The 27,741-nt window shown below is 43.4% G+C and overlaps 1 protein-coding gene across 1 annotated transcript in view; it reads right to left on the minus strand.

The window, feature by feature from the left end:
* Positions 1–27,741, minus strand: part of LOC122799370 (proline dehydrogenase 1, mitochondrial-like) — a 972,876-nt gene that overhangs the window by 875,553 nt on the left and 69,582 nt on the right. The window contains exon 2 of the mRNA XM_044068377.1: positions 11,087–11,295. Coding sequence (XP_043924312.1) covers positions 11,087–11,295 — 209 coding nt within the window. The remainder of the gene's footprint in view (positions 1–11,086; positions 11,296–27,741) is intronic.

The following is a 27,741-nucleotide window of genomic DNA, read 5'->3' on the forward strand; positions in this document are numbered from 1 at the left end:
CTCCGAAGTGTTAAGGGCTGGCCAATTTCACCTCTGCTTCAGGATCTCTAAAATATCTGCAAAAGATACATCTCCAGAAGGGGAACGGGGGAAACCCTCGGAATCATCTAAATCTGTGTCAGATGTGATGGACTCAGGTGAGTCAATGTGTTTCCTCTTACACTTCCTCTTCTGAGGGGCTCTTCTGCAAATCAGGAGAGGCCTCGAAGAGGATGAAATCCCCACAGGGGTTCCTGAGGAGCTGGCTCTCTGCGGTCCGGGATGAGGGAGTGAGTCGACTTGACCTGAGGCACCGTAGAGGGAGGGGCGGACGGCGCCGACTGTGGAGTAGAGCCAGGCTCTAACACACTCGCATGACCTCAACGCACCCCTGTCAGGCAAAGCCAGAGGTCCCCGCCCGAGAAGCTGAAAACCTCCTCGGCACCGACAGTGATGGCTCGAGGTCGATGTCGGAGCCGAACTCACCAGCGCCGAAGCTCCGAGAGGAAGAGTGGGGTCGGACAAGGGTCCGATGCCACTCACCCCCTCGGAGCCGACGATGGAAGTCCGGCGCCGAGATTCTTCTAAGGAAGAAATCGGAGCCGACGATGGAGCCGAAGACAACTGTATCGGCTCCGACGCTACCACAGTCTCGGTTCCGATACGACCCGGCTCCAAGCTCAACGGAGTCGGAGGAGGAATATATTGATGGACAGGGGCAGGCATCGACTGATGAGTCGGGCTCTGAAGCATCTGGGCCAGTGCCTCGGACTTAAGAATTCGACTCACTACCCTCTGAAGGTCATGATCCGACAGCCTCGATGACCTAGAGGAATGAGATTTATGGCTCCGTTCAGACAGCAGGGGAGATCCTGGAGCCGAATGAACGGAGCCAAGGGATGGTGACCTGGACCTCTTCCTCGATGTCGGCTCCGAAGAGCTGGTCGGAGCCGACACGGGAATCTCTATTACCTCGGCTCCAGCCGGAGCCGAGGGAACCACAGAAACTGTGGACTGAGACTCATTGGCTCCAGCCGGAGACGATGTAGGCGGAGGTTTAGAAGCCTTAGGTCTCGGCTCAGTTGCTGGAGCCGAAGACCTAGAAGCCTTGGAGGGCTTCCCTGAAGAGACAGTAAGGGAATCCTCAGGCTTGAGTAAACCTCTCAAAATTAATTTATTTTTTCTTTCCTGCAGGACCCTGGGACTGAAGCCATGGCAAACAGCACAGGAGTCCTGCAGGTGCAAAGGCCCCAGGCAGTAGACACAAGAAGTGTGACCGTCTGTCAGAGACATTTTCTGACAGCACGCATCACACTTCTTGAAGCCTGAGACCTTTGATTCTTTAGACATCCCAAAAGTGCAATCACACACACAGTCAAAAACACACTGATTACACCCTGTCTAGTTTTAGCTTAAAATAAAACAACTGACTAAGTTTTAAATTAAGAAAATAACACACACACACCCACTAGGGAAGGAAGAAGGCCTGAAGGCCCGAGGGAAGAACTTAAAGTTCTTGTGGGGAAAAAATAAGAAGTTATGTACCTACCATAACGTTCCATGTTAGTTGTCTTCTCTCGCCTTCTTTCTTGCTTGATGGGTTCGGAGCCGATCCCTCGGCTCCGACTCGGCACTTGCTAAGCTCGAGAGTCACTTTTACCAGCTCGAGGCAGCCCCATATCCCATGATGCAAGGCGGTAAGTACCCAGATCTCGTTTGCTGACAAAGGGCAATAGCACCAAGCATAAAATACTTCCCAAAGGAAGAAAGAAACTTACAGATGGAAAAAGGACCAGGTCTGAATGGTCTTTAGCATAATAGTTTCTTATACAAGGTCTGTCCAGGCCAGGGGGAAGGAGGGAGGGTCAAGAAAGAAGGCGAGAGAAGACAACTAACATGGAACGTTATGGTAGGTACATAACTTCTTAATGTTAAGTTGTCAATCTCGCCTTCATTCTTGCTTGATGGGACCGCGTCCCTAGCACCTCTATCCTGGGTGGCTCAATGGAACAAACTCTTGAGGACTGTAGAGCCAAAACTGGCTCTGTCCCTGGAGGCCAAGTCCAATTTGTAATGGGAAACAAAAGTGTGAGGAGTAGCCCAAGTGGCCGCTGCACAAATAGTGTCCAAAGGAAGTCTAGCTTGAAAAGCTGTAGAAGTAGCTAAGCTCCTAGTTGAATGTGCTTTAGGTTTTGAGCACAGCTGTTTTCCCCTGAGCGATAAATTTCAGAGATGACCAAGAAAGCCATCTGGACAAAGTCACTTTAGAAACAGGAAGGCCTTTTTATTATCCGCATAGGAAACAAAAAGTTGATCAGATTTTCTAAATGTTTTTGTTCTGTCCAAATAATATCTAAGTTGACGATGGACATCAAGATAATGTAGCTTTTGTTCAGCTCTATCTGAATAGTTAGGGAAAAATACCGGAGATCAATGGATTGATTCAAATTGTTCTTTGAAGCGACCTTAGGTAAAAGGTTGGGTTAGTTCTCAAAGATACTCTGTCTTTGTGAAAAACCAAATAGGGGTCGAACCGAAAGAGCATGAAGTTCAGACACCCTCCTGGCAGATGTAATAGCCACTAGAAATAACGCTTTCCAAGAAAGATATTTCAGGGAACAAGAAACAGCTGGCTCAAGGGGAAGAATCAAGGATGTCAGCACTAAATTTAGTTCCCACTGAGGAGGGGATTCCTGATTGGAGGTTTTAGTAGGAAAATTCCTTTCAAGAAGGCCCTGCAGAGCCTATGGGACATAATATTATGATCTGCTATCCCGACATGAAAATTGGAAATAGCAGCCAATTGAACTCTGACTGTGGAAGAAGAGGAGCCTGCATGAAAAATCTCTGCTAAGAAGTCCAGAACTGCCTGAACAGGGGCAGTAAAAGGATCAATATTTTGTGCCTTAGCCCAATAAGAGAAACGTTTCCATTTGCTTGTGTAAATCCTCCTGGTAGAGGATTTTAGTGAAGTTACTATGATGTCTCTAACTGCTAGAGATCAAAGGAAGCCTGGCTAAGGAAGGAAGTGGAGCAACCATGATGTGAGGCAGAGAGAAGGGATAGACCGATGCAGCTGACCGGATTGGTGAATCAGAAGATCTGGCACTGGGTCCAGATGCCACGGCTGCACCAAAAGGTGATGATGGAGGAACGGGAACCAAACTTGTCGAGGCCAGTAAGGGGCAATGAGAATCAATTTGGCTCTCAAAACGGTAGCTTTCTGGATCACCTGAGGGATCAGAGGAAATGGAGGGAAGGCATAAAGAAGTCCCTGGGGCCAATCCTGGGTCAGAGCGGCTCGGGGGGGATGGCCTGATAGAGGGAAGAGGCTGAAGAAGTCTGGACATTTGCTGATTTGGGGAGTAGCAAAAAGATCGCAACATGGACGACCCCATTCCAGAAAAATCTCTTCCGCTATAGATTGCTTGAGAGACCACTCGTGAGGCATGAGGATAGCTCTGCTCAATCTGTCCGCTATAATGTTGGTTTTGCCAGGGGTATGCGTTGCTACCAGAAACCAATGAGAGGAGATCGCCCATTGCCAAAGTCTGAGCGCTTCTCGACACAAGGGGTAGGACTTGGTTCCGCCCTGTTTGTTGATATACCAAACTACAGACATGTTGTCTGTGTGGACTGCAATTGTCCCTACGGGAAGAAAGTCGCTGAGGGCTTGCAACGTTAAAAGCACTGCTCTCATCTCCAGGACATTTATGTGCAGATGGTACTCGAACGGTTGCCACGCCCCATGAACCATCCTGCCCTGATAATGACCCCCCCACCCGATCAGGGAGGCATCCGTGGTGACAGTGGCTATCGGGGATGGAGGTACAAAGTACCTGCCTTGGTGAACCTGAGATGATGTGATCCACCAAGCAAGATGCTCTTTGCATGTCTGTGTCACCAGAATCTGGTGACGCATTGAAGTTGCTGGTATGACCACTGTGTGAACAGCATCCACTGAAGAAGGCATGTAGAATCGAGCCAGGGAAGAAGAGTAATGGCCGCAGCCATGAGACCTAATACCTTTAGAACCATTCTGGCCTGTATTTTCTTGCTGGCCAGAATGATCCTGACATGAGTCTGAATGTCTGAAACTCTTTGTTCTGTAAGGGTAGCTGACATCCGAACAGTGTTTAAGTTTAAGCCTATGAAGGTAATAGACTGGCAGGGTGATAAGGATGACTTTTCAAGTTGATTGAGATGCCCAAATGAGAACAAAGGTCTATTGTGTAATCCCTGGCTTGTATAAGCTGATGCCTGGTGGTGGCTGACAGGAGCCAGTCGTCGAGATACGGAAACACCTGGAATCCTTGACGCCTCAGGTGAGCCGTGACCACTGCCATGCATTTGGTGAACACTCTGGGGCTGTAGTGAGACCAAAGGGCAGGGCTCTGAACTGAAATGACTGGACCCCAGCCGAAAGCGGAGAAATCTCCTGGAGCGCCTGTGAATTTTGATGTGATAGTACGATCCTGAAGATCTATTGAGCACATCCAGTTGTCCTTCTGTAAGAAGGGCAGAATTGACTGAAGAGTGACCATTCGAATCTTGTCTTCCTGACAGACTTGTTGAGTCTGCTGAGATCCAATATTGGTCTCCAGTCTCCGCCTTTTGGGGACCAAAAGAACCTTGAGTAGATTCCGGCTCTGAATGGTCTATTGTAACTGGCTGAATGGCTCTTTTGCAGTAGTTTTGCGATTTCTGACTCTGCAATCTCCCTTAGACCGGGTGGTACATCTGGAAGGGAACTTGAGGGGAAGGGACTTTCCTCGAAAGGAATTATGTAACCCTTGGATATGATCAACTGTACCCATCTGTCTTGAGTGAGGGAATGCCAGGCTTCTGGGTACAGTGATAATCTTCCCGACTGCCTCCAAGGAGGGACAGCCGGGCAACACCTCAGGGATGCTGAAAGGGCTTGTCAGAGAGAGGCTCCTGTTTCCCTGGTTCTTCGACCCCTCTGCCTCTAGAGCGCGCCTGTTGTTGTTACCCCTCTGCCTCTAGGGGTAAACTGACCACGTGAATCCGCGTGACTCCTTGGGATTTACGGAACCACATCTTCCCACCCTTCTGTCCTTTGGGATAAGGCCTAGAAGGGGTGGAAAACAGACTCCAACAGCAGAAAGAGTCTTGCCGTCCCGCCGCACCTGGTCAAGGTTTCTTCACCTGAGGGCCAAACAAAGCTGACCCATCAAAGGGAGAATTTGTGAAGGACGCCTTAAAGGGATCCAAGAAATCACATAGCCGCCCAGGCTTGGCGCCTAAGAGCCACACCTGTGCTCATGCTCTACTCGCTCCATCCGCAGCATAAGATATTAGCCGCATGGAGGAGTTTGCAATGGAATTGAGGGTTCCTAGCTGAGAAGCAATTTTTTCTTGAGCTCCTGCAGCTGTAGGATCCTGAACTACTTCTCCCAGCTCCTTCAGGATATCCCACTGGAGTCTGGTGAAGTGACATAGGTAATTCAGCGAACGCATAGCAAAGGTCGCTGAGGAAAACATCCGCCACTGCATCTATCCATGGTCCTAGAGTCCTTATTAGGAGGATGGACGGCACGGAAGGATCTGCAAGTTCCTTTTTGGTGGCCGCACCCACGACCATGGCATCGGCGCGGACACCCTTAGTAAGGAATTGTTTGTCACACGGGCCAGTGATAAATTTTGAAGGCCTCCTAGGGACTGGCTCTACAGAGTCAGGAGCTGCCCACGCCTTTCGTGCAATAACCTGCATAAGGGGGTCGAAAGGCGGAGACACCCAGGAGGTGGAGGGCCGAGATCCAAACGCCTCTAGGTATACTGACTCATCCTCAGAGGGATTGTTGGTGGGCCAGTTTCCTCTGTTTCAGAAGTTCTAGGATGTCTGAGAAGGAGACATCCTCAGAGGGGATCTAGGGATCCCTCTGACTCATCAAAGTCAGTATCCAAGTGACAGACTCGGGGAGTCTACATGCTTCCTCTTACAAGTCCTCTTCCTAGGAGGATCTCCAAACATCAGGAGAATCCTCGGAAGAGGGGAAATTCCCAATGGGGAAACCTGAGGCGGAGGATCTCTGGGTCCTGTAGCAAGAGAAGTGGCAGAGATGTCAACAGGTACTATAGAGGGAGGAGCTACGGGAACAGACTGCTGACTGATACCAGTGGCCAGTACACTCTTCATCACCTCGAATGCTCCCTCCCAGGCAGGTCCGAGAGAACCCGCTCCAAGAGCTAGGAACTCCAGGGCCACCGAAGGGAAGTCTCCGAGGCAGATGTCGGAGCCGAGCTCACCAAGGCCGAGGCTCCAAGGGAAGAGCGGTTCGACAAGGGTCCAATGCCACTCACCCCTCGGAGGAGACCATGGAAGCCCGACCACCGAATCCCTCTAAGGAAGGTCTCAAGAGGAGATAAGAGTAGAGGCTGAAGGAACAGAAGGGGTATCCGCCCTTCAGCCGTAGCAGTAACCCTTCCGAAGACTCCAACTCCAAGCTCTGGGGTAGAGTTGAAGGAGGAACTGTAATGGGTGTGGAGCAACAGTCATCTGTTGAGACGGACTGTGTAACATTTGGGCCAGTACCTGTGACTTAAGTAATCTACTGACCACTCTCTCAAGGTCATGATCTGACAGTCTGGAAGACCTTGAAGATCGGCTCCGATGGCTCCGCCCGATAGAAGAGGTGAAGCCGAGCGGAAAGTACCGGCCCCAAGGAAGGAGACCTCGATCTCTTCCTGGAAAGAGCCATCGGAGCCGATATTATAGATCCTGTCGGAGCCGACTTCTCGGAGCCGACAGGAAGCCTCGATGTATCGGCTCCAGCCGGAGCCGATACAGCCACAAAGTAACGGTGTCGGAGCCGATCGAGCCGACACCGATGCCTGTGCCACATGGGTGTCGGAACCGATCGGAGCCGACATCGGCGGCACTACAGATTCGCACCGATAGCCATCGGCGCCAAGGCTTTGTTGCCAGAATCGCTCCAGCCGAAGCCGCTCTCGACTCGAAACGAGTCGGAGCCGAGGCCGCAGGCTTAGATACAGAAGCCTGGGCCTTGGAAGATTTTGCTGATTTAGGTGGAGCCGACTTAGCCGGAGAGCCCTCCGGCTTAAGAAGGCCCCTAAGAATCAGCTTATTATGTCTCTCCTGCAGGACTCTCTGGCTGAAGGAATGACAAATAGCACAGGAGTCCTGCAGGTGAAGAGGGCCCAGACAATACAGGCAAGAAGTGTGACCGTCTGTCAGAGACATCTTCTGACAGCACGAGTCACACTTCTTAAAACCTGAGACCCTCTCCTTTGACATGGTGCCGAAAACACACACACACACACACACCAGTCAAATTAACTTAAATAAAATACCAAAAGGTATTCTATAAAACCAACACACACACCCTAACAGGGGGGGGGATGGGATAGGGAAAAGTTTGACTAACAAAAAATTAAAGGAGACAGGGATTTTCTGTCAGAAAAGGTACAAATTAAACTTAAAACTATCAATAAAAGGTTTTTTACTAAAAGGGGCTTAAATCTCACAAAAGTGAACAACTTACCAGGAGCTGGTAAAAAGAAGACCTCCTAAGCGAAGCGGCAAACGAGATCTGGGTACTTACCGCCTTGCATCATGGGATATGGGGCTGCCTCGAGCTGGTAAAAGTGACTCTCGAGCTTAGCAAGTGCCGAGTCGGAGCCGAGGGATCGGCTCCGAACCCATCAAGCAAGAATGAAGGCGAGATTGACAACTTAACATCAGGAATTTTAAGAAAAAGGGGCAAGAATTCCTCTAAACTAAGGGAAATAAGTATAAAATTTAAAATTAAAGGGGTTTAATTACACTAACTTTACAAGAAAGTCACTTACCAAGAACCGGTAGAAAACCAACACCTCGATCGCTGTAGCGGCAAACGAGATCTGAGGTAACTCTCGCCTAGCATTGTGGGATATAAGGGGAGCCTCGAGCCGGTGGAACCAACTCTCGAGCTTTTAGAGTGGCCGAGTCGGAGCCGAGGTCGGCTCCGAACCCATCCAGCAAGAATGAAGGCGAGATAGACAACTTAACATCTAATGTCTACAGCTAGATTTGTGAATGGGGATACTACCAAGGAAATGGAAAGGACAGGGCCAGAAAGGAACACTGATGAGTAAAACTGGAAATATTACATGAATCTGTCAAGGAACTGAAGCTTAACTTCAGCCAGGGCTAAGAGATTGTTGGGCCCATGGAGGCAATGGTATAAACAGACTATGAACATAAATGCAACAAGGAGGATATAGTGATATCAGAATCATTCTTCTATGTTATATACAGTGGCATGACATATCTGAAATGCGACTATGATGTATGATGAAATTTTCAATACTTGCTTGAATATTTTTCCTTTATGACACAGGTTGACTGTGTATTCTAGATGTGATGCATACTAGATGTGGCGTGGAATATAAGCTTAAAAATGGTAAAAAATAATCACTTTTTACATAATATAACCTGTTGTAAGGAAGCTTTTAATCAATTAAAAAGTGAAAAGCAAATTAACAGCTGTCCTCAAACATGCATGTCCTGCAGTACTTTGTATTGCCACTTTAACTGCTAGTGCAGTCACTGAGTATGCAGGTAGGAAAAAATAATGACAGCCCTCCATACTAATAAGCATGATGTATGAGAGATGTGAAAATTTGATGGTAGTTTGGACTATATCTGGTACTCATTTTTATAGGTGTCCATCTGCAAGCTTACCACTGGCTCTGAAAGAGCTCGGTACTGTGAATTTTAATTAGGCCTAAAGTACTTTGATAACAGATGCAAAATACATTCAAATTTATCTACACAGATCCAGAAAGAATATTGTATAAACATATTTCCAACTAAACACATTCTGTAACAGCAAGAGTGCATGACAAGTTAACGTGGCTACTTGCACAAGGCTCACAGAATGATTTAAACCTCTGGGTTCTCTCTTGCTCTTTGACTATGAGATGGTATAGCACTTTGATTCTTAGGTAAGCATAAATAAGCAGATACACTGATAATATTAATACAGCCCCCCAAATCTTGCCATCCTGGTATGACAGTCCCATCCTAGCTAGACACTTCAATGTCAACACTAATATCTGATATGTTTGGCAGGCACTGAAGTGTTGATGTCTGTAAGAGATGTTTTTATAAATCTTTTTTTTTTATTATTATCTTATCCATTCTGTCTTACTCAGTCATAGATGCTGAAGGGGAAAAATGAGCAGGTCTAGACTTACAAGTGTGTGCCTTAAGTTTTTAGGTGTATAAGCGCACACTACCTTTTCTGGACTCAAGACAGCTTTCATCAACAGACAAAGTCTAAATTGATTACTGTGACTATTAAATAGCACTGGTAATACGACAGTAAATAGTGGCTGTTGGGTGCTGTATTCCTCACCCAAACAATAAAGGCAATGACAGTCGTGCAAGTTCTGGAGAAGAATTTTCTTCCCTCGGTGACACTAAATGGTCTGTCTTTCACAAAAAGGACAAATACCAGTAAGAAAGAGAGGGGTTAGCTATAACCTAGTGTTAAGAAAAAAACATGTTTAAGTAGTTAGAAGTGTTTTTTTTATGTTAGTTAGCAAGTGGTATATTGGGCTAGGCTAAAGTGATAATAAAACAATTTAAAAACTCAATAAAATGTAGGAAAATTGGGAACTAACTAAATAGATGACTAAATGAAGCATATAAGAAAATAATAGTTTATGTACTCACAACTTTAAACAAATGATTCCGGTCAAAACAATGAAAGGCAGCCTGAGGTCATTTTCCATCATTACAGGTGAAGTTAAGCACTGACAGTCTAAAGAGACTAGTCACTATGGAGCACTATAAGATTGGAGAGGGACTATTACATCCTGGGAAAATATTACATGACAGAGAGTCCTCACACCTGATAGAGTTAATTCTGTAGTTCTGCTGTTACAGATGATGGTCCTCAGTTTTAATTCTGAAAGAGAGAAACTATTTTGACAAAGTGACAGAGTTAATTCTGTAGTTCTGCTGTTACAGATGATGGTCCTCAGTTTTAATTCTGAAAGAGAGAAACTATTTTGACAAAGTGACAAACCTCATGTTTAAAAACACCTGTTATCAAAAAATAAACCAAAAGGCTTTCACTATTTTTTTTCTTTTTTAAGTGCAATACAGAAAACAAAAGAACAGTGAATAAAAAAATATGAAACAATTCAGGGTTATCCACCGAATGTAATACACAAACTGTAAAATACAAAAAAAACAGAATTAAATCAAATAATTGTTACTTCTAATACCAACTGCTGCTGTTGTGTGTTAGTATGTTCATTTTTTTCAGAATGAAGTACAAAAAATAAGTAGCAATGATTTTTTTAAATGTAGATAGGCTTATCTAACTTAGAAGCACAGAGAACATTTTTGGAAATGTATAATATCTTGTATACCAGCTCCTATAATGTTGCTTGAGTTCCTCTCATAAGTGTGTGTGTGTGTGTGTGTGTATGTATATATATATATATATATATATATATATATATATATATATATATATACACACACATACATATATATATATATATATATATATATATATATATATATATATATATACAGATATATATATATATATATATATATATATATATATATATATACACATCTAATATATATATATATATATATATATATATATATTTATATTTATATATATGCATACATATATATATATATATATATATATAAATACTTTTTCAGAATACATACATACATGTATATATATAAAACCCTGAACAAAGATAAATGTGGCAAGGCCCTTTTCAATTTAAAGTATAGTACATTCCATTGCAGAAACTAAATTATTTGTAAAAAGTATATGTTGAAGCATGAATGGTATATTCTTGGTCTTATTCTTAGTACATGTCTACCCCACTGGTTACCCTTCACAGCTGAAGGCACTTCTTACACCAGCTGTCAGCCCCAAGTGCATCTTGTAATTAGCTAATGACTGAGAGATTGAATGACATGCATGGTGTCAAACACTAAACAAGTGGTGGATCAGGATGTGAAAATCACAGCTTTGTTGCCACAGTTCTGTATCTGAACCACAAAGCAATAAAAGTAATCTTAAAAAATGTATCTCCTTACGTCATCTCTTTCTTTACTGCCTCCTCCTGTGAGAGATCTTCTTCAACACTGTAATCTAAAATGGATCCCACTCCAAAGGTCTGGTTTCTCTGGATCAAAGGCTTGATTGATTCTTGGTCTTCCCCAGCCACAAACTGTCCATAGAAGGTGATCTTCATCAGCTTCTCAAACAACTTTTTCCCCAGAAGCTTTCTACTTAAGTTCATCAGCTATACGTGCAAAAAAATGCAGAGCTGAAATTTTTTTATTATAATCAAAATCAAAGTATATACATACACTTCCCAAAATACTAGTCACAAATCCTGGTAAACAGCTGGCTTACTTCAAAAAATAGTTAGACGGTATTAAGATCACAAGTAGTATTTTAAACTTATCAAATGATTCCCAAAATACCATACAACTGTTCCAAACCCAAAGAAAGAAGCTCAAAAGTGCAATTATTTTTTCATATATAGTACAAAATTCTGAGAAACTGTTTAGACAGACTTACATTACTGGTCAATAGAAAAAGAAGATATTTTCTGAATCACAATTTACACCAAAAATTAAATAGACAGCTTCAAAAGGAATTCTACACAGGTCCGAAATGTAATCCCAGTGAAGGGTAGAAACTTTTAGTTATGTACTCACCATAACTTCAGATGTTTGGGATCCATCTCGCCTACATTCTGAACTGATGGGTTCGGAGCCGATCCCTCGGCTCCGACTCGGCACGCTTATGCTATAGAGCGAGGCCTCTAATTGGCTGAGCTATCTTTATCCCAGGATGCACCACCACTAATCCCCCAGATCTTGTTTGTCCGCATTCATGCACACATGCACAACTTGGTTATATAACATTGTTAGATGTTTCAAGATGAAACAACAGGATTCGGACCTTCTGATATCCTCTGATCTCCAAGGAAGGGGAAGGAGGGTGGGTTATTAGAATGTAGGCCAGATGGATTCCAAACATCTGAAGTTATGATGAGTACATAACTAAAAGATGTTATCTGATCCTATCTCACCTACATTCTGAACTGATGGGACAGCGTCCTAGCACCTAAATCCCGGGTGGCTCATTGGAAAACACTCCTGAGCACTGTGGAACCAAATGAAGCTCGCCCTCTAGATGCCACATCTAATTTGTAGTGGGAAATGAAGGTGTGCGGGAAGACCATGTAGCCGCAGCACAAATGTCACTAATAGCAAGCTTAGAATGAAATGCTACCAAGTAGACATAGCCCTTGTAGAATGAGCCTTGACAGAGGTGGTAAGCTCTTTGTTAGAATAAATATATGCTTGAGTAATACAGTCCCTGATCCATTTGGCAATAGTGACCTTTGTGACAGCATTGCCCAATCTGTTATCTGCAAAGGATACAAACAATTGATCTGTTTTCCTTGTTTGTTTGGTCCTGTCTAAATAAAAACGTAACTGTCTGTGGACATCTAGTGTGTGGAATATGAACTCCGCTTTGTTAGAGTATTTTGGGAAAAAAACTGGAAGCTCTAACGATTGTTGTAAGCAGAAAGTAGAACAAACTTTAGGAACAAAAGAAGGATTTGGTCTGAGTGATACTCTGTCTTTATGAAAAACCAAGTACGGGGGTTTCACTGACAAAGCTTGAAGCTCTGAAACTCTTCTGGCAGAAGTAATCACCACCAGAAAGGCTGTCTTCCATGATAGAAACTTTAGATCACATGTGGCTGCTGGTTTAAAGGGGAAAGAAGTCAAAGCGCGTAATACTATATCGAGATCCCATGAAGGTGCAGGATGAGAAATCGGAGGTCTTAATAGAGCAGCACCTTTCAAGAAGGTCTTACACAATCTGTTGCTCATTAAAGGTGGGTCTATGGATTCATGAAAATTAGAAATTGCTGCCAATTGTACTTTGATGGTAGAAACTGAAGAGCCTTGATTGAAAAGAGAGGTCAGAAATTTTAGTACTTCTGCCACGGGAATAGAAATGGGGTCCAGGCCCTGGAGTTGAGCCCAAATAGCAAACCTTTTCCATTTGCTAGAATACAGTTTCTTTGTAGCAGACTTATGGGCCGAAGATAATATGTGTACAACATCTGAATCCAATGTATGACTCCTGACTATCGTCGGAAGAGGAGGAGCCAAGCCGTCAATTTTAAGGTGTGTAGGGACTGGTGGAATAGTCCCGACTGATGAACCAGTAGGTCTGGAATCTGATCCAGAAACCATGGACCTTCCAGGGCATGTTTCCGAAGATAGGGGAACCACACTTGACGAGGCCAGTAAGGAGCAATCAAGATCATTTTGCTCCCCAAGAGAGATGCCTTGAATCACCCTGGGAGGAGTGGAACTGGAGGGAAGGCATAAAGCAAGCCGGTGGGCCAAGGATGGACTAATCGTCCATGGGGCTCTTCCCGGAGCCGGGATTAGGGAGAAGAATTCCTTGCACTTCGCATTCAGAGGAGTCGCAAAGAGGTCGCAACACGGAACTCCCCATTCGCTGAAAATCTGACTTGCCACTGTCATATTCAGAGACCATTCGTGAGGAGAGAGGATGGTTCTGCTCAATCTGTCGGCTATGACATTGGACTTGCCCGGTATGTGAGTAGCCACTAGGAAGCGTTTGGTCGAGACTGCCCATTCCCAAACTCTCATGGCTTCTCTGTAAAGAGGATAGGATCTGGTCCCTCCCTGTTTGTTCAGGTACCAGACAACTGACATGTTGTCTGAGTGAACAGCAATTACGCCCTGAGGGAGATAATCGTGAAGGGCTTGAAGGGACAGGAGTACTGCCCTCATTTCTAGGATGTTGATATGAAGAAGAGTCTCTTCCGGGTGCCATTTGCCTTGGACTGACCTGCCCAGGGAATGCCCCCCCACCCCATCTGGGAGGCGTCTGTGGTCAAAGTGGCCACCAGAGGAGGAAGAACAAAGGGTCGTCCCTGATCCAAATTGGAGGGCACTAGCCACCAGCGAAGGTCCCGTTTGCAAGATTCCGTGATCCATATGAGGTGACTGAGAGGGAGTTCCTGAAAGGACCACTGGGCTGAAAGAAGCCACTGGAGGATTCTCATGTGCAACCTTGCCAAGGGAACTAGAAGAACTGTTGCTGACATGGATCCCAATAACTGCAGGACCATTCTGGCTGGGGCTTTGTATCTGGGAAGTAAGGCTCGAACTTGGTTTTGTATGGTTTGAATTCTGTCCGAAGGTAGATAGACCCGCATTTGGATTGAGTCTATCTCTACCCCTATGAATCTTATTCGTTGAGATGGCCGCAATACAGACTTTGGCCAACTGAAGGTGATTCCAAGGGAATTGCCCAGTAGGATAGTGGCTTGTAGGCTCCGCCGAAGTAGATGCTTGGAGGTGGCAGTTTGGAGCCAGTTGTCTAGATACGGAAACACCTGGAATCCTAGACTTCTCAGGTGAGCAGTCACTACTGCCAAGCACTTGGTGAACACCCTGGGGGCTGTGGTGAGACCAAAGGGCAGCGCACGGAACTGAAAATGACTGCCTCCTAGGCTGAAGCGCAGATGTCTCCTGGACGCTTGATGTACCATGATATGGTAATAAGCATCCTTGAGATCTATGGAGCACATCCAAACACCCTTCTCCAGCAATGGGAGAATGGTTTGTAGAGTGACCATTCGGAACTTGGACTTTCTGACTGAACGGTTTAGGATGCTAAGGTCCAAAATGGGCCTCAAGTCCCCGGTCTTTTTTGGCACCAAAAAGAATCTTGAGTAAGTTCCTAATCCGATCTGTTCTACGGGGACCGGTTGGATGACTCCTTTTTGCAGCAGCATTGAAACTTCTGAGGCTGCGGTATCCCGTTGACTGGATGGCGGGTCCGGGATTTTTTTGGACTGAGGGATGGGGTGAGAGAATGGGATGGAGTAACCTCCGGCAATAATCCGAAGCACCCATCGGTTCTGAGTGATCCCTTCCCAGGCCTTTAGGTGCTTCGAGAAACGACCTCCGACTGGCTCCAGAGCAGCACAGCCGGGCAATCCCTCAGGGACTATGAAAGGCTGAAGAGCCATGAAAGGACTCGCGGTCTCCAGTATTGCGAGGGCCTCTGCCGCCTCTGGGACGGTGTCTTCCGGATGAATTTCCCCCTCCTCTGCCTCTGGAAGGGGAACCTTCCTGCTGAGAGGGGTAAGGCTTCTGAGATCTACGGAACCACATCTTCCCTCCTCTTTTAGCCTTGGGATAAGGCCGAAAGGGAGTGGAAAATCGTGCCCCTACGGCAGTCAGAGTCTTACCCTCCTGTTCACAGCGGGTTAGTGTGTCTTTCACCTTGGGTCCGAACAGGGAGGACCCATCAAAGGGGGCGTCGGCAAATGAAGACTTAAAGGCCTCCGCGAAATGACACAGGCAGAGCCAGGCTTGTCTCCGTACAGCAATGCCTGTACCCGCCGCTCTACTCGCCCCTTCGGCCGCATACGAAATGAGCCTCACGGACGAGTTCGAAATGGACGACATTGTAGCCAGCTGAGAGCCAACCGTCTGGGCCAGCTCCTCTGGCAGGTTACCCAAGAGGGTATCGGATAGCTCCTTAATCAGATCCCTCTGGAATCTCGTAAAGTGCGTCAGGTAGTTCAATGACCTCAGTGTAAAGGCCGCTGAACTAAGGGTGTGCTTTCCGTACTGATCCATGCTCCTAGACTTCTTATTAGGAGGATGGATGGACGTAGAAGCCTCTGCTACATCTTGCTGGGTAGCAGATGCCACCACCATAGCATCTACAGCCACACCTTTAGTAAGGAACTCTCTATCCGGGGGCACCAAGAGGAATTTGTTCGGACGAGCGGGCACCGGTTCCACAGAGTCTGGGTGTTCCCACGCCCTTCGACAGATCAAATCCAAGAGCTCGTCGAAGGGCGGAGACACCCAGGAGGCGGAGGGCTGAGCCCCGAAGGCCTTCAGGAACACAGACTCATCAGCAGAGGGAGGTTTGGACTGCCAGCCGCCTCGCTGTTTTAGGGCTTCTAGGATGTCTGCAAAGGAGACATCATCCGAGGACAACTTAGGGGACCCCTCTGCATCATCGAGATCGGTGTCAGATGTCAAAGACTCATCAGGGGAGTCAACGTGCTTCCTCTTGCACGACCTTTTCCTGGGGGGTTCTTCCGAAGAAGCTTTAGAAGGACCTCCAGGAGGGGGAGAAACCCCAGCGGGGGGTAACCTGAGGCCCGGGGGCTCCGATGTCCAGAGACAGGGGGACTGCCAACGACCCAGTCTCCGTATGCAGGGAGGTAGCTGGGGAAACCGTGGAGGTAGCCAAGGAGGATTTGGCTAAAGCACTCCTCATAGCCCTGAAGGCGGGACCACCAGAATCCTGGGAGGGTCCCACCTCTGTGGCCACAACAGTGGACGGTACTCCCGCTGCCGATGCACCAAAAGGGAGACTTGGGATCGAGAGCATCAATCCCGAAGCCTCCCCCCCAGGGCCGAAGGAAGAAGTCCGTGTACTGAACTCCGACCCAAGAGCCGGAGTTGGAGCAAGGGTCGGGCCCGACCCTAACACCTCCACAGGTTCCACCAGCACCGGCTCCAACGGTGCCGAAGCTGTTGGAGGAGGAACCACAGTAAGGGAGTGGACCATCGGCTCCGAAGCCAAATGGGCTGGAGCCGAAACAAGCTTTTGGAACACTGGAGACTGGAAGAGTCGAAGGAGCACCCTGTCGATGTCCGAATCAGACATCTTGGATGACCTAGAGGATACCGATCGGGCCCAAACCGATTTCTCCATCGGCTCCGAAGGGCTCGGGGACCGGCTCCGAAAGGACTCAACAACTATCGGCTCCGAGGAAGGTTTCAAGGAAATTTCCCTCGGTGCCGATGAGGACTTCGGCTCCGAGGGGGAAGAGTCTGAGCCGGTAACCCTGATTGGCTCCAATATCAGTGGAGCAGATGAGGGTGACCCGCCTCTCGATGCCCCAGACCTCGGCTCCGAGACCAGAGGGGTCGAGGCTGGAGGCATCGAGGCAGACCGTTCCGACCTCGGCTCCGAAGTCCGTGGAGCCGATGGAGAAGTCTGCTTGGATTTCTTAGCAGTCGGTTCCGACTGACTGGTCGGAGCCAATGCTTTTTTCTTTTTAGAAGGAGACGGAGAGGAAGATAAAGCCTCCTCGAAGGAAGGCTTGATTAATCCCTTGAGGATTAATTTGTTTTTCCTCTCCTGGAGGACTCTTGAAGAGAACGCATGGCACACACTACACGACTCTTGCAAATGCTTAGCACCTAAGCAATAGACGCACAAGGCGTGGTCGTCCGTTATGGACATTTTAAAACCACACCTCGTGCATTTCTTAAACCCGGAGGGTTTGTGTTCTTTCGACATACTGCTGTAACCACAGAACTTTCTTAAGTGAAGAAACACTATATTCAGTCAAAGACAAAGTTGAAAACTACAACTTCAACAAATTCAACAAAATTATATATATATATATATATTTTTTTTTTACACTAAACAAATACACAGACAAAAATAAAGAGAGTCAAGACCCTCTAACTTAAACGGGTACTTGACCCAAGAAATTACAGAAACAGTAATGTAACAGGGGAAGGCCCCTCTAACTGAAATGGGAAACCTTCCCTGACTAAAAATTTCTCGAATTCAGTCACACAACTACACCAAACACACTAATATATCAACAATAGCTGTTAAAACAGCTTTTGGGTTCAAAGAAAGGAATTTTGTGACAGGAAAAAAGCCTAATAACTAGTACTTAGCCCAGCCAATGTTGAGACCACGTCTATGCTTGATAGCGGCAAACGAGATCTGGGGGATTAGTGGTGGTGCATCCTGGGATAAAGATAGCTCAGCCAATTAGAGGCCTCGCTCTATAGCATAAGCGTGCCGAGTCGGAGCCGAGGGATCGGCTCCGAACCCATCAGTTCAGAATGTAGGCGAGATAGGATCACATAACATCCAAAGTTAGGATTTTGGAGGCAAGTGTTCAGTTAAATTCCAAACCGCACAGTAAGTTTTCAATAAGACATCTTAGTATCACTCTAAGAAGTATGTGCCATAAACTCACACATGCCTAAGTGCATAGATTAGATTCATGACCAATCCCCATTATAGGCTTAGCTGGCTTTGTTTAACGCCTGGGGTTAATTCTCATACTGGCTCCCCACCTCACCAGCTCTTCATTTGGACTGAAAATAAAAAGCCCGCTCCTCCACCAGTTGGCCAAATACACACCCCTCCCTCCCTTCCTTCCCCTGTTCTTCAATCAATGTTCACAATTAAAAAAAGAAAATGGTACATAATCTGGTGTCTGGTCCTCCTGAGATGCAAGAGCCAACCAGCCATGCCTCTCAACCTCTTATCACAAGAAATCCGAACAAAGCCTAAAACAGGGACATTAAATATTGCTCATTAAACAATGACTGTCCATTATTATTCAAAAATGTGCATGCTGATTGGCCAGGCCAGCCAGCATACCCATTGTAAATCCCTGAATATACTAAAGGAAAAGGTTCAGTCACCCGGACTTCTTTCTATTCGTATATTCCAAAACTTCTATTTTTTTTTCAACAAAAATTTAAAAAAAAAAACTATAGTTCATACTCCGGACATACCCCAGAGGCAGCTTGGAGGAAATACAAAGAAGATCAGGTACATTATTTAAAACTAAAAACACTTACCTGATTTTCTTTGCATTTCCTCCATTCCATCTCTCTCTCTTATCCCTAAAGTAGCCCAAACTTTTTTATTTTAATAATAAAAAAAGAAAATAAAAATGGAGCAACTGAGACTTTCTTTTCTCCGTTGCTTCCTTTTCAAAACATTGATGTACTGGGTATGTGTGGGAATGCAAATCCCATATGTATGCTCAGCACATCAAAACAAAGCAGCAGTATACCACCAGCCACAGAAGAACAGTAATGTAATGTCATACAAAGACATTACTTAAGAAAAGTAATGCTTTTTCTTAAATAATGTCATTGTATAATAGCAATAACCGACTCTGTGGTTGTGGTATACTGAAATTTACCCATGGTTGGCTTTATTTAATCACTCGGGCTTTGCCTTCATGATTAAACCACACCAACCATGAGTAAATCTTCAATATACCAGACCACGTCGTCAGTTTTTGCTTAATTATAGTATAATAACAGAATTTGTGTTAGCATGCATTTTCTGAAGGATATAAAATCTGAAACTCAAATGTATATCATTATTTAGTGACGTCAGTCCTTCTTATGAGGAACAGACCAAAAATGTGAGGCAAAAATCTGGACATTCTGTGAAAATCTGGACAGATGTTAGGTATTTCCACCCCTCCTTAGCTGAGGGGCAATAGAAAGAAAAGTCTAAGATTGGGTACCTGGGTCTCCTGAAATGCAGAAGCCATTGAGATCCCATTTTTGCACCCTGTCCAACCCTCCTTCCTCAGCTGAGGAAAAAAAGAAACAAATATTTTTTATGATTATTATTATTTTTATGCTATAGCAAACTGTTTGCTACAAATGCTACAGTTTAGGCCGGTGTGCATTGAAGAGCAAGCAGGATTGGCTAATCATTCCCTATAACATTTTGCACCTGTGGCAGTTGCCCCCTTCTCCATACCCTAGCTACCCTACTGATCCCAATAAATCCTCTCCATAACTGAAAACTGGCAAAAAAAGAAACCTGATATAAGGAAATAGCTCCTCCAGGCGATCGTATACTGCATACATACATACACAGACACATGCATGCATATAGATATTTCAAGAAGGGGCTTTAATGCCCTTCTAGCCTGTCAATATACCAAAACAGTTGCTCCCATAATAACTGTCCAGGCTATTCTTAAAATAGCTAAACTAGTGCTTGTTTTAATATAATTTGGTAGTCTGTTCCATGCATCAGCTGCTCTCTCAAGAGAATCAGTTAGTCCACTTCTTACTCCCACAGAATCTTCTACATAGTTTGTCTGATGATTCTCTATTTATTTTTGATAACCTCAAACATTCCCAGAAATAGGTGTCTCTAAATACTATATATATCTCTGAATAAGATCTTCTCTTAAATATCTATGAGACACTGTACAAGTTCAGATATTTTAGTCTTTCATAATAACTTAAAGTTTCACATTCATTGATGCCCTTGGTATGCTTCCACTGTACTCTTTCCAGTTTATTCATGCTTGTTTTCTTATAAGGTTTCCATATTGTTGATCCATACTCAAGTTTGGGTCTAATGTAATTAAACAATGGCTTTATCATTTCTGATTTCCTAGATTTTATAAATCTTTTTATACAACCTGTAGTTATATAACTATTATCAACCAATTGATTGATATGATTAGAAAAACTCAAAGCTGGATCTACCTATATACCCTGGTCCTTAAATGAATCTACAGTTTCAATCACTGTGTGCTGTATTAAATATTCACCTTTCAATTCATGTCTCCCAAATCTCATATGCTTAGTTTTTTTATGTATTTATCAGAATATTAGTCTCATGTGCCCAAATGGTCAATTTAGTCAAGTTCTTTTGCAGACATACCCTATCTGTAACACAAGTAATTAGTTTACATAATTTCAGGTCATCTACATACAGACTGTAGAACACCTCAGGTGAAAAAGATAGGTCTGAAAAATATAGTCTAGAAAAGTAAAGGCCTAGGACAGAGCCCTGTGGGACATTCTGACTGTAACCAAGAATTTCACCTGTCCAATTGCTGTATGATACTTGCCATGTCCTGTTTGTAAGCCATGCAGCTCTCCATCTTATCAAGAGTAAATCAATACCTAGTTGTAATTTATTGATGAGTGTTTTGTGTATGACCCTGTCAAATGCTTAAGTTAAATCTATATAAATCACATCAAAGCACAATTTTTCATTCATAGCCATTATTATATTGTTATAGAACATCATGTTACAAATAATGATAGATCTATTTTCAACATACGCATTCTGATATATAATTTCAAGTCCCAGCATTTCCAGTTCTGACAATAACTTAACCAATATTACCGTCTCCATTATTTTTCCACAACATGAAAGTATACTTAAAAGTCTAGGAAGAGAAAAGATAAAAAAAGGAAGTGGGGTGGCCATTTTTTACTGTAGCACACTTCAACTTGGCCACTACCAATACTCATGTTCTCCAGTTCAGTAATGCTGAACTAATGATCTCCTTCCTAAACTTAATTATAAAAGCATCTGCTTCATTGCTCTATATATTCCCCCAGGCAGTAATATCCCAACAGTCAAAAATCCACCTTCCTGAGTAGTTAGCAAAATCCTCTCACCTCAACAAACAATTATTTTAGGTGACCTTAAAACAGATTGGAATTCAATCACCATAAGCAAATCACACAATTGCCCCACCATGTATAATAAATCACACAATAATTCTTTAGTAATAGACTGGATTTTGGCATCTAATCCTAGATCCTGAACAAAATGGTCCACACGAGAAAAGAAGAAACAAACAAAAGTAAATGAATAAAAGGAAAAAAGTTGGAACAAGAAAGGAGTACCACAGATTGAACACGAGTAGATTGAGTGGTGCTCAGGATGTGTGACAGTTCTGTGGCTCAAGACGTTTTGTGGTACTGTAATACCTCAAAAATGAAGTTTTAAATGTAAAAATGTGTAATATCTTTAACTTACACACATTTGTAAATAGTTTGTTTAGATTTTATAGTTGTTGACTGTATATAGTTGTTAACCTATGTAAATTATGTTTTATATTGCAAAGTTATGATATTACATTCATGTTGTAAAATCAGAAAATGCATTTAAGCAAAAAAAGAAGTTTTGTGGTGGCAGAGGATGTGGGGTCTAAAGTACAATGGAGGACCATCATACTAGAATACAGGGGTTAGAAAAAATAATGGACTAGCTAGTCAGCAGTGAAATTATAGACTAGGACTAGACAGGAGGAGCCAACAGAGAGCCTGCAGACAGGATAAGGTAGGAAAAGTTAGAAAGACATGATAAGAACACAAAGGCACAGGTTGTCAGTTGAGTAGAGGCAGGTGGAGCGACAGAGTAATGTGAAGGAAGAAAGAAGAAGATGCAGCTAAGAAAGGGAGCAGGCAACAGATCAGGGAGGAAAGCTCAGACAAATGAGAATGTCAGAGGCAAAAAAAGACAGAATAATGGAACGATCTTGAAGGAAGACTATGGGAGGGATGGGGAGAGAGCTTGTGCATGCCACAAAGAAGGTAGCAATCAACAGAGACAGTGAAAAAAATGGAGAATATGCACATGGAGACAAAATGGTTATAAATAGGATGGGTAGTGTCATGGGATAAGAAGCAGTGGAGGAGAAACATCAGTGTTGGGAATGGGAACAGGGTTTTAGTGACTGGTAATTCAATGATAGAAAGTAAAGATGCTTGTGGTGACTGGAAGCTTGGCCACAAAGGTGATTATTATGTAGACAAGTGAGAAAGGAAAAAAAACAGACTACAGTGAAACTGATTTCTGGGTTTAGATTCAGTGAAACATAGGAGAAGCTGATAAAGATGATCACCAAATAGGGATGGTAGCACACTGATGCATGTAAGTACTAATGGTCTGTCACTGAAGAAGACACAGAGATAACAGGAGAAGGAGTTGAAGTTAGCTTTCTTAGAAGTGTTACCTGTAACAACAGCCAGCACTCTGAGGAAAGAGATTAGGAAGTATAATCACTGGCTGTGATCCTGGTCAAAGGTGAAAGGTGTGGAACCAGTAGAAGACTGAGGAGGCCAGGCTCCATCTTAGCTCAGAATGGTCAGTAGTGCTTCATTCTGCATTAAAAGGTAAATCTCAATGATTGTACCTCTAAATTAAGATAAATGGGGAAAATTGCAGTAACAGATAAAGAGGGAAGGTGTTTAGGCTATAGGTAAAAGTTAAAAAGAAATGCTTAATATAGCAGACAGAGGAATAAATAAGGATGACTCAGAGTATTACTATGAAGTCTTCCTCTACAATGTAAGCAGTCTAGCAAAGAAGGGTTAACTGCAAGCAGTGATGCAAGTGGCAGTGATGGACATTGTTGGTATCACAAAATACAGGCCAGTTACAAGAAGGGTTTGGACTTAGAGGTTCACAGGCAGTGGTTGTTCAGGAATGACAGAAAAGGAAGAGATGGTGGTGCAATACCAATCTACAAAAAGCAGAAAATTTAGATGCAAAGTCAAAGAGATGAAAGAACACCAAACCAGGAAAAAAAGCACGGGTATACCGAGGATCAAAAGTTAGTTGAGATCCTCTGTTGATGACGGGTGAAGAGCTAGTGAAATGAAAAGGTGCCATCATCAAACACAATAAGAGAAAAGGATGACAAGGAAAGGCAGAATAAAAGTAATAATGAAATAAATAGTTTGTGCCCAGCATCAGTGGTGTAGATAGGTTGTGGTAAAGGGGACAGCCAGCCTGAGCACAAAGTGTTAGGGGCCACAATAGGAAGATGCTGATCGGTCAGTAATGCACTACTGGCATTCAAAAATTAATGCCAATAGTGCATACTGTATGTGGTCAGGGCAAAAGAGCTTCAACACAATGTGTGGTATACGATATAGAAAGCTTTTTGCTACATTTGTCAAATGAAAGAGCTGTTTTTTTTAATCTGTCATCAAGTATGAAACAACTATTTTCAAGTATAAGAAGACCTTTTTTTGGTCCACAAGTATGAGAGAACACTAAGTTTTTGTTCCTCAAGAACAAAACAACTTTTTGAAACGTGGGATTGTCAGATCAGGTTTGCTCCCCAACTGAAAAGTTGAGAAACATACTAAATAAAGGATTAGCAGAGGGCACCAGAACAGATAATTATGGATCAGTTCAGCACAAACCAGTGGTAGTTACAATCAGCTGCATGCAGTGGTCAGAGAGGACCTAGGCCAACAGAGATTAGGCTGAAGACCTGGAAGCTGACTAGAGAAAAAAATATATGACATCAAGGAAATACCTCAGAACCCTAGCACCTCAGAAAAAGTACACATGTGGAGCTAAAGACAAATGGTAGTACTTCAAAACAGCATGCATGAAGACAACAGAAAAGATGTGTGTTTGAGCCAGGTGTGGAAGTAAGATATATAAGAAAGTCTGGTGGTAGAAAACAAAGGAGTATAAGAGTGTATGAAGATGTGAGAGATGGAAAAGATGGACTGGGTTAAGAAGGAATACTGGTTGGCTAACAAAGAGGCACTGAAAGCAGTCACAATACCAAAGGACAAGGTATTACAGAAGCTCTTTCAGCAGATGGCAAAAAGAAGCTATATCAGGTTGCAAGGCAACGAGAGAAAGGTAAGTAAGATTGCAGGCAGATGCCATTTTTAAAGGATGCCAGCAAAAATCTGCTCAGTAGTTCAGAGAACAACAAGGGTATTGGAGGAAAGTATTTCAAAACAAACTACTGAATGATGAAAACTCCACAGAAGCTGTACTATCACACACACAACCTATGATGAAAGTGGAAGGAGATCCCATCCTAAAAGAAGTACAAGGTATACTACGGAAGTTAGGGAAAGGAGAAGGCTCAGATGAAGTCACAGCAGCTATAGTCAAGATGCTGGGTGCATTAGGGAATAAGTGGCTCATGGGGGCCCTCATTGCAGTATGGACAGAATAACATATCCCAGATGACTAGAGAATTAGCATTTTGGTTTGAGTGTAGAAGAACAAAGGAGGGGTATTCACAACTGCTGGCAGTACAGAAGTATCAAACTCATGTTACATGGTGTGAAAAAGCTGGAAATAGTGATTGATAAGTGAAACACAAAAAGTAGTGGAAATAACACAATAGATAAATGGTTCAGATTTAGATCAGAATGCAGTACAACTGATACAGTTTTTGCAGTGATAAAAAGTGGAGAAGATTCTGATATGGAAAAGAGTACAACTGGACATTCATTGACGTGAAGAAAAGTGTATGACAAGGTCCCAACAAAGCTGATTTGGGCAGTCCTGTAATGATCTGAAGTTCTGGGAGCATTTGGTGCAATTAATGAAAGCGTTGTAAAGGACCCAATGACGTAAGTATGATAGTGTTCAGTCTCACAAATAAGTTTCCAGTGGGAGTGAATGTGCATCAGGATTCTCCTCTGAACCCAATCCTGTTCATTCTGATTAGATGGACCACATTATCAAACAAGTTGGAGAGAAAAGATCTACAAATCTGATGCATCTAGATGATATGGCACTACAATCAGACTGTACAGAACTTCAGCAAATGATAAGGGAATGGAATGAAAAACTGAAGGCATATGGTATGAAACTGGGTACAAACAGAACTGTGGTCATGGCAGGAAATCAGGGAAATCAGAGGAGGGCAAAAATTGAGACAGAAGAGAAAAAATTGTGGAAAAGGTTAACAACTCTAAATATGTGGGTGGTGTGGTTGAGAAAAAGAAAATATTAATGAGGAAATCAAAGCAATAATCAGAGGTACTGCATCCAAGTAGCATGAATTGTCAGATGCAGTGTGTGACAGATGAATGCCAAAGAAATTAAAAAGTAAATTGCTCAAAGCGATTATATGGGGAGTGACTCCGTACAGCACAGAAACCTGGGTTATGAAGGCAGACCAGCTGAAGAAGCTTGAGCTGCTGGAGATAGAGGACCTGAGACCAGCTGTCAGCTGTATACTGGGGGACAGACACAGAAATTATGGCATCAGAGCAGAAGTTAAAGTAGTCACAATTGCAGAAAAGGTCTAAGAGAAAAGATTATGGTGGCTTGGTCAAATGTACAGGAAAGGAGATGATGATTTGATAAAGCAAATTTGGTAGGGAAAGGATGAAGGCAAGAGGAAATGAAGACATCAAGCCAAAGATTTATAAACTGTGTTAGAGAAAACCTGTGGCAGCTGGTCATGACTGTGGAAGAATGTAAGACAGTGGCTGTGAACTGAGTGAGGTGGCAACATGGAAAAAAGGGAGTTCATGATTACAAATAAAGTAGACAGGGTAAGATGAAGACAATGATACTAATACAAGATCTGATTTTGCAAAGAACAAACTGGGAGATTCCAAGCTGCAAGTTAGAGACACAGCAGGAGTTCACCAAGATCTTGGACCTTTAAGAGCTCAGCTAAATAGTAGACAACTGTACTAAAAAGTACATAATTCAGGATATTGTAGTAAACAATGCTGATGCTGTCATGGATATCCAGGTTCAGGCAGCATTAGCAGTGATCATGGTACTGCATAGTTAGAAAGAGAAGCATACGAATAAAAAAGACAAAGACAAAAAGGTGGACCATGCTTGAGGGATGAGTTAGCAGACTGGAAGTAAATTAACGAAGCAAGCAAACTATGGGCATAGGTCAATGGAGAAGTACTTGGGGCTATGAACAAGGACAGACAAAAGGACAAGAATGCCAAATAAGCTATATAGGAATGTCATCCTAGCAATTAGGGCCTAGAGGAGCAAGGAAGCTAGTTAAAAAGATAACAAAGATGTTAAAGGCAGCAAAAACTAAAGATAAAAGGCGTTCAGAGAAAGGCAGCTAGTAGGGAAGTAAGGGCTTTTTGGTTATGTAGCATATATGTATCACATAAGACTGAAAGAAAGCAGAGAAGCCGAAGTGAATGTAATACTTCAGTGCATCTTATTTTTTAATTTACTTACTTATTTTTGTTGACCAGGTAGGAAGACTGGTCCCAGGACCATTTTCAGCCAAATTTCAGACTTTTGAAAGGTATAAAAAAGAAATATGGACATGGGAAAGAAAGAGAGAGAGATCTGATATGGTGCAATATTTATGCAAAGGAGAAAGTAAATTAATCAGCACAAAAAAGGCAGCCCCAAAGATATATGAAGAGAAATACAGGCAAAGGCATTCAGATAAGGAAAAATTCACAATAAAAAAAATAAGATCACAAAGAGGGAATGTACAACACAAGATTAGTAAAGGACAAGTAAAAGAAAAATAGAAGCTGAAGTTATGGAAGACTTGCAAAGTGAAGGATTTACTGTAGGAAGTCTAATACAAGTTATATCACAGCATGATGGAACAACGAGTCCCCAGAGTAAGGAGAAATAGGAGGAACAGGAGACATCTGAAGAAAAAATATGGACATGGGAAAGAAAAAGAGATTTAATATGGTGCAATATTTATGCAAAGGAGGAAGCAAAACTAATCAATACAAAAAGAGCAGCACCAAAGATATTTGAAAAGAAATACTTGCAAAAGCATCGACATGGAAAATTTTACAAAACAAAATATAAGAAAATAAACAGAAAAAGTAGAAAAGAGGATTAGTAAGGGAGAAGTTAAGGAAACAGAAACTGAGGTTATGGATTACCTGCGAAGTGAAGGATTTAGTGTATAAAATCTAAGTCAGATAACATCACAACAGGATACAGCAATGGATCCCCAAATTAAGGAGAAACCAGTGGAGTGGAAAACATCTGATCAGTTACCATATGAAGATATTTTGGAGCATTCCACAGGAAACCATTATAAACATTCAATTGGAGTTGCACAGCAAGGGAAGGAACAGGAAACTGTTGCAACTCTGACACAGTCAATGTTGAGGACTTATAGGCCAGTGAGTTTCCATATGAAAGAGCAACAGATGACACTGGATGAAACTGAACAGAATGTGGCACAGGAAGATGATCTGGAACTTTCTATAGAAAGCCTGCAGGAAAAGGAGAACAAAGAATGTGCCCCCAGTTTAGAAGAAAACTATCTAAGAGAAGAGTTGCTTGATTTAATAGAGATGGACAGACATATTAAGAT

Source organism: Protopterus annectens, chromosome 4.part0, assembly GCF_019279795.1.
Source record: "Protopterus annectens isolate FY-2018-M chromosome 4.part0, PAN1.0, whole genome shotgun sequence".
Taxonomy (NCBI): domain Eukaryota; kingdom Metazoa; phylum Chordata; order Ceratodontiformes; family Protopteridae; genus Protopterus; species Protopterus annectens.